The 7,985-nt window shown below is 29.6% G+C and overlaps 1 protein-coding gene across 1 annotated transcript; it reads left to right on the top strand.

The window, feature by feature from the left end:
* Nucleotides 1-5,179: 5,179 nt before the first annotated feature.
* LOC107964417 lies at nt 5,180-6,905 on the top strand. The gene is made up of 2 exons (XM_026440872.1): nt 5,180-5,246; nt 6,260-6,905. Exons 1-2 carry the CDS (start codon nt 5,180-5,182, stop codon nt 6,538-6,540), a joined length of 348 nt encoding a protein of 115 aa, XP_026296657.1. The 3' UTR covers nt 6,541-6,905.
* Nucleotides 6,906-7,985: the final 1,080 nt, after the last annotated feature.

The raw sequence follows: 7,985 nt of genomic DNA, 5'->3' as shown, positions 1-7,985 counted from the left end.
TTTTTGACAATATAATGATTTTAATGATACGAGGAATATTTACTTTTAGAATTATAGATTGATGAAAAATATCTATAATTAAAATTCCGAGTTTGAACAAATATTAAGTGAATCGTATTGAATGTAATGCGAATTAAAAAAAAAAAGAAAAGAAAAATTTTCACCAATGCAAATACACATAAATAAACATTCTATATTTTATTTAAAACTTTCAATGCATTATTCGCAAAACCTTTGTTTCACTGCGTGTAAAGTTTTACGAGAACGAAACGAAATGTTTCGTTAATTCAGGATTTTTTTTCATTAGCAACTTTATTAGTTGGCTTGTACCATTATCAACTTATATCGTATATACGAAACGTGTATTACAAACTCGTTCAGTCTTGCAATTAAAAGTTTCGTTAACGTTTCAAGTACATTAGGAGAATATGGCATAATTAAAGTTGATAGGATTAATTAATTTTTCAAAATATAATCTTCTTTTATCATCGCGATTGAGTACAAATATGGATGCTTTCCTCTATTTAAAAAAAGAAGCTTATTCTCTGCTCTTATTTCGTTTTCTCTTATTTTATCTTATTTCATGTTGGCATATTAATATTTTATTTTAAATATTTATAATAATTCTTGTTTGTCTTTTCTTGTTTCGTACAAGATTAATTATTTTAAATTTTCTTGTTGTTTTATTTCCTCTAATTGATCAATTTGTTAAAAATACGTACAGCATAATAATTTATTTTCCAGAAACGTCCACTTCACATTTTTAAATTTCAATCTTTTATATTTTTATAATCACATTCGATTCGTGTTTTAATTTTTTTTTTTTTTTGAAATGATTAATGATATTCAATCAAAGAAGAAAAATATTAATTATTTTTTGTGCATCAAACTATTATTGTTGTAAAATATTTCTAGATCTCATATGAATAACTTAGATAGATATAAATAATGGGCTTATCATCGACTCACGACAATATTTCTAGGGTAAATCAAGACGCTGATATAGCGGCTGGTTCTTTCATGCTCGTTCCAAAATTTATGACGGACGCCCTAACGTTTTCGAACCTCGTAAATTCCGTTCTCGCCCGCGAGGAGAGAACGCAAGTCATGTGTTTTTCTTTCGAGAAAATGATTTTCGCGATTGGTCAATGAAAATTTCTGCACATATTCTGAATCAGAATAAACTATTGATCCAAATTTCTTAAATTTTGGAACGAGTAATGGAAAATTAGATAAAATGAGAAAAGAAGTTAATTCGAAAGTCATCATATTCCACAATTCTGTGACTATAAAATAATTTAATTTGTGTTTTATTATTTATCGGTGCAAAAAGATTGCAGCATCATTTGCAACTTAACATTAGTCATTTATTAAATTTAATGATAAATATAATTCGAAAGAAATAGTCAGAAATAATGAAATATTTCAAACAGTCTACGTTTTATTTCAAAGATGTGGCGTTTAAGTCAGTCTATAACTTATATTTGGTTGATTCAAACAAACAACGAAGGAAAATTTAGTTCGTGGACAAGTCGGCCGAGATATTTCGCCGTTGATTTGGAAATTTAATAAGAAACGGGGAGGAAGAAGGAAAAGGGGAGGCAAGACAAAGAAGGGAGGCCACCGGATCGTTCCTCCGGTTTTATCTCCGTTTCCATTTCGCCGCTTTCTCCTTTTTGCACTCTGTGGATCCTACGTCCACTCTGGCAGAAGACTAATATCCGTGCGTTTCACATTAAAAACTTAATTATAAACCTGTACAGAGTGATTTGTTTCTGCCTTGGTGGTCGAGTTAAGGATAATGTCTTGATGACGATCGTTAGAAACGTTGTGATTTAGTAAGATGTACTAAGAGATAGTTTTTTATGCGAATTGTTGAATGAAAAATATTGCTTTTAACTGAATAATTATTATACCTGTAAATTGTCTGTAGTTGTATTTTATTTATATTTCATTATACAATCTTAATCTTCTTCCATTCTTGAGATAAAACTGTGAGGTAAAAAATAAAATTATATTATATTTCTGCAATATATATTAGTATTATTATAGTATTAGTATTATTATAAATTGTAGATATTCTCTTAACTAAGATGATTTCAAAGAGTTTTCAACGTTTTCAACCCATCACGATTCGTAAATTCTAAATTTTGCTTTTCTCGAGGTTCGAAGGAGATTTATCTTTTCATTGATGCAACTCGACTCAAAACTTGCCTGGACACCGTTGTTAAGGATTTGTATCAACTACGAAAGAATAGACGCAGAGAAAAGAATGAGGATACACAAGGGAAAAGTCTTTCTTTCCTCATCCGATAAATTTCGACGTTAACAATGGGAGAAGAGCATTGTTGAAGCTCGAAATCGGAAATATTAAGGATATAAAATTGTACGATGCAATTTTGGAATGTTAAATTTTATGCAAAGAATTTCCTCTTTAAAAAATATTCTTATCTTTTCTCTATCTATTATCTTATTCTTTCCTTTATATTCATATTAAAGCAAAGAGATTTCTTGTACGAGATCTCTTACACTGGCAAATTATATTTTTATGGTTGGACAAATTATACGAGTCTTCTTTTAGTAAACACAATTATTTTAAAAAGCAACGTGCCATTACGTTACCATTTTTCTTCAAATAGAACTTCACTTTGTCCATCTCGAGGAACGTTTAATACAAATTTTACTTAAAAAGGTGAATAATAAAAATAAAATGAATCTTTTTTTTTCTTACAAAAATTTTTCACCAGGCATTCACGTAGGCGATAGACGAACTTTATAGTTATTTTCGAGTGTATCATTTATGCATTATATATTTATTTTACTGATCTTCCCAGGTAATCTATATACCCGAAGCTTTAGTCGCGTATATTCGAATACTCGTAAGAAAAATTGTATCTTCTTAGCTTCCACTAAGATGCAATATCACGTCGTGGAATAGAAACGTTTACGTGACTACAATTTTAATACTACATGACGTACGATAAATATTCTCTATGTTTCATACACGAATAAATTTTACTTTTGTGGCTTCCGATATCTAGAATTTCAATTGTCCCATGGTCGAATCATAATATAATATTTTATTGAATTTTTTTTTTTATATTTAAATCATCTGGAAGAAGATTAAGATTGTTTTTTATTTATCTGTAAACATAAATCAGCATGAATATCATTATATTCGTTGTATATAGAAAGAAACTGATAAAATTTAATTTTTTTAAAATAAAATGATTTATAAATGGACATTGGGAATGCTAAATTTCCAACATTATCAAAATTACTTTTTATTTGACTACTTTAATTATTTTATTTATTTAATTTTTCTGTTTCTGTTCTTTAACTTCTCTCCTTTCTATTTTGACTTTTCATATACAGATACACATTCACATATATTTTCGATATTCTATGAATTTGGTTGCAAGTCAACCAACAGTATGTTATTTGGACACACATGTAAGGACGTAAAATTTCATACAATCTATAAATTATTTCAGGCGTAATGTTTTAACAAAAAATATTTATAATTTTTTCTAACAAAAGTATGCGTCGAAAGAATCTTCCTACACGGAACAAGAATAAACATCCAGCAATAAAAAGAAATACAAGTAAGCGAACACATTGGAAACATATATATTAACCTATCGAAGTTTCAAAGTTCTTGTAATAGCCACGAAAAAGTTTAAAAATAATTAAATGATTATAACAATCGATTAATCGCTTCATATTCTATTCAAGCAAAATTAATACATCTTTGTTCATAATTTTGTATTTATTGTCATTAATATAAAGAAAAAAAAGGCCAAAAAAAATAAGTAATTAAAGGTTAATTCATAATATTATACATTTATTTAATTAGATACGATGAAAATTTATTTAAAACATATATCTTTAAACTTTTATAATATTATACATTAACATATAACAGTTTCAAAATTATGAAATGTTTTATTTTCTTTTGCTTTTTATTTTTTTTTATTTTTCTTGATTTATTATAAAAAAAACAAATAACAGAAACAACAGCTTTATATATATGTAAATTATTTGATTCGTTGTTGTATTTTCTCAAACAGCCAATAACAAATTCTTATCATATAAATGTATGATTTCATCTTTCATACATTTAAAAACTATACAGGATATTTATCTTGCTCTTCTTAACATCATTATTTATGCAGGTACAATAAGAAGATATTTTTGAAACATTTTTTTATGTTTTGTCATCATATTAATATCATTCCATTAATACAAAGTCACAAATGAAACTTTGCCTTTCTATATAAAAAATAAAGAAAGACATATCTACAAAATTACTTTCCATTTTATCTTGTTATCTCAATCGATTACCGAGATATAAGGTTTCAAAATGTCCATAGAAAGTGCAGAGATTATGAATGGGCTCGTAATCTACATTTTTTCCTGGAAATACGTACTATATTCTTTTTGGAATAATATACTATTAGTATACTTTTCTAGGAATCGCGTCTGTTACTTGTCTGGAGTTTTGAGGATAGGTCAGTGAAAGAAAAAACGAGGAAAAAATTCGAGTAAGCGACAAAGACAGAGATGATAAATAAATAAAAAATTATCCTTTTCTTTACACGACGATATCTCGGAAACCGGAAGTCGTATCAACATAAATCAAAAAGCATTTTAAAGGGAAAATTTCAATACTTCTAACAATTCTTAATTCGTTGATTAAAAATCATTATCCTCGAAGTTATAGCGATTTAAATTTTTCTTAATTTTAATAGAGTTTAATCGAATTTTAAAGTAAATTAGCCGACGTGTTTGTTTCTTACATCACTTAATGGTATATTTTTTGATCGAAGCAAGTTAGAGAAAGAAATATTCAAAGATTTTATGGATCATACTCTTATACATCATACTCATTATCGTTATAAATCCTACGAAACTCTTATTTCTTCTTTTTCGTTCGTGACGTTCGAAGAACATCAGAATAGATAACTATTCCGCGTCTTAAGAAATTGTTCAGAGAGAATAGTCGCGAAGGGTGGAGGGATATCGCACTGTTCTTCTTCTGTTGAAACAGTCGGCGAAACGCTTGCGAGGAGGGGAGGTGGTAGGGCGAGGGAGGTTGAAATCACGATAAAAGGAGAGACATAAGGGTTTAGATGCCGATGGAAGGGTGCCAGGCTGAAGTGGTCTTGCACTTTACGAAATGAGATACACCCACGCCTATAAAAAGCCAACCACACCTATGTGTATACGCGATATGCCGCCATCCTGTGAGTCAACGCTCAAGGCTAGCGGTTTCAATCGCGATTGCGGTTGAAAATCATCGACGGTCCCCCGATTTGAAAGGAATCGTTTCGTGCTATTTTCTTCGTGGATCGCCGCTTTTCCTCGCGCTTTTCCGACATCGAAATGAAAGATCGTACGGTATGAAAGGTGACTTCGTGCATTTCTTGAATATCGTAATGGGAAAAGTTTTCGAGGAAAGTGTCGCGGGCATTTTGATTTGGCATTTTGAAAATGTATTAAGAGATAGGGAACTCTTTATAAAAGTTTTTCCTTTTTACTCCTTGTACTCTTCAATTCGTATTGTTGTGTAAATGCATCAAGAGTATTTTCACGCGGAAAAAGATAAAGTGGATGGATCCATAGATCATGATATATAAAGAGGATAAAATAAGGAGTAATGTGCACACGATTAACTGTACTTATATTATTAGTATTAATTAAAAAAAGACACTTGCAATCAGTCGGAAAGGGAAGTCAATTCTCCTTTTATTACTCAACTCCTCAGACACTAAAAGTTTCGTGTTACAAGTTTGTTTTAAAAAACTTCCACGATCTCGCGATCTAGCTGGATCTACTCGCGTTCTTATTTCTTTAAAAACTTTTCCAATTCTGAAGAAAATGTATTTTTAATATAATAGTAAGGAACCAAAAAGTGCATAAATTAAAGAAAAAGAGCCACGATTAAGTCGTGAAAGTTTCAAATATTATGAGATAACAGAAACTATAAATTATTATTTTCTCTGGGAAAAAAATATGCGTTTGAATTAACCACTTTATCCTCTGAATATCACTTTAACCTTTATCGATTCTATATACAAATCTTTATGGAAGTAAAATTTTTTTCCATATCCATAAAAGTCACACGAATTTTATTTGAAATGAAATGAATTTTTATTGAAATTAATATTTTAAAATTTCCTTCGATACGAGATACTCTTAGATGATCAAAACTCCTCGACATCTACTAGCTAAACCCTTGGATCTCTCACTTCTTTCGATCATGCAGATCAAACTTACATCATCTCAAAGAAGGCAGAGGCTATTCTTTCGACGGTTCTCATAGACATACTCGAGGAATCATTGGAGGATGCAAGAAATCTAGCGGTGACCGCTGGCAAGCACAGTGTGACCCATAAGGAGATGGAAAGGTCGCTGAGGAACCTCTGCCTACGTTTGAGTACGGTGCCGGCATACAACGCGCGAATTGGCCCCCGGAACAACGACGAGGACAAGGATTCCGGCAATTCTTTCAAGGTTTGTCGAAAGGAGAAAGATTAAAAAAAAAAAAAAAAAGAAAAGAATAAAAATTTTCGCTCGAACATCCAGTTAGAAACTGGATTGACCCTCGTCGATAAACGAAATAGATTGTTTCAGAAGGTTCACGGCGTCGTTGCAGCACCTCATCACGCGGTCACGGGGACTGTAGTCACAAAATAGTGACAATCTATCGAAATCTCCGTTTCCTTCGATAATCACAAGCTGCCACGGTGATCAATGACGCGCCCAAAAACTTTCGTTAATGTACAATTTATCCCTTAAATGGTGATCTTTCGTTTAATCGATGTATCTCTGTATTTTATGGGAAATAAAAAATGTTTTGATATAACGATCGAAGTCGCGTGACGAATTTCTCTGCAATATTATATATACGATGATAATAAGATTTATTATTTTTTTTTTTTTTTGGAATTCGAATGAAAGATTTCCATATTCGAAGATGAAATTTTTGTAAGATAGAATTTGGGAATAGAATCGTTTAAATTTATGCCGAAGGAATTTCGAAAATTTTATCCCGTAGAATTCGAATACGATGAAATTTCTGACGGAATTTGAATGAGATATTTCAGAATTGAATTTGTTTTAATCAGGAAACGAGTTTGAAATATAAATTTTTATAAAAAAATGTAAATTTTTGTGATTGATATAATACATGTATATAATGTATTATTATATGAGTTTGAATATAGTGAAATGTATAAAGGTTCTAATATTTAAATAATTATTTAATATCGTTCGAATAATAGACAATATGTGTAAACAATTATTGCTAAATTTCAACGCTGGAAATATCCATTTCCATTTCCATAATATCAGTTACAAAATAAATAACCTGATAAATAATAATAGTATATTTTGATCTTTTGCATGTTGCAAATTAATGATATTTCAAATAAATTAGTTATCACGGATCGTTTGATAAAGTCTATAAAATCATAATGGTTAATATAGTCATTGTCAATGTACATAATAAATTTTCGAACATACTAAACATTTTGCATGTAAAGGATCTATTTTAAAATATATCTGATAAACAACATATATATCCATAAAATATATCTTAAATATAGGAATAGAATTTTATCAAGATTGTTTATTGCAAATTGCATCGGTGAAACCAAAGTATTTTTCCAATTATCAATATTTTTCTGATCTTTTACCTGTTTTCTGATTCTTGTTCAAAATATTTTATACCATGAACATCATTCATCGTTATAAAACAAACTTATAGAGTTTATGCAAACGATTAATAGAGATTATTTCAGTGATGAAGTGGCTAACAATTTTGAGAGTCATTTCGTTTCATGATAGTGAGCACTATATCCTGATATTTTTTATACGAAATGATGAGAGGATTTGATCCATGAAAAAACAAATACGATAAAAAAATGCAACTAGAAAATATACGAAAAACCATTAACCAATCAAAAAAAATATATTATTCC

This window comes from Apis mellifera, linkage group LG5 (genome assembly GCF_003254395.2).
Source record: "Apis mellifera strain DH4 linkage group LG5, Amel_HAv3.1, whole genome shotgun sequence".
NCBI lineage: Eukaryota > Metazoa > Arthropoda > Insecta > Hymenoptera > Apidae > Apis > Apis mellifera.
This window is presented reverse-complemented; position numbering and strand designations above follow the sequence as displayed.

Coding starts and splice junctions, on each gene's coding strand:
- LOC107964417 (XM_026440872.1), top strand. CDS start 5,180: ATGAGATACACCCACGCCTATAAAAAGCCAACCACACCTATGTGTATA. Junction 5,247..6,259: donor ACGCGATATGCCGCCATCCT/GTGAGTCAACGC, acceptor TCACTTCTTTCG/ATCATGCAGATCAAACTTAC.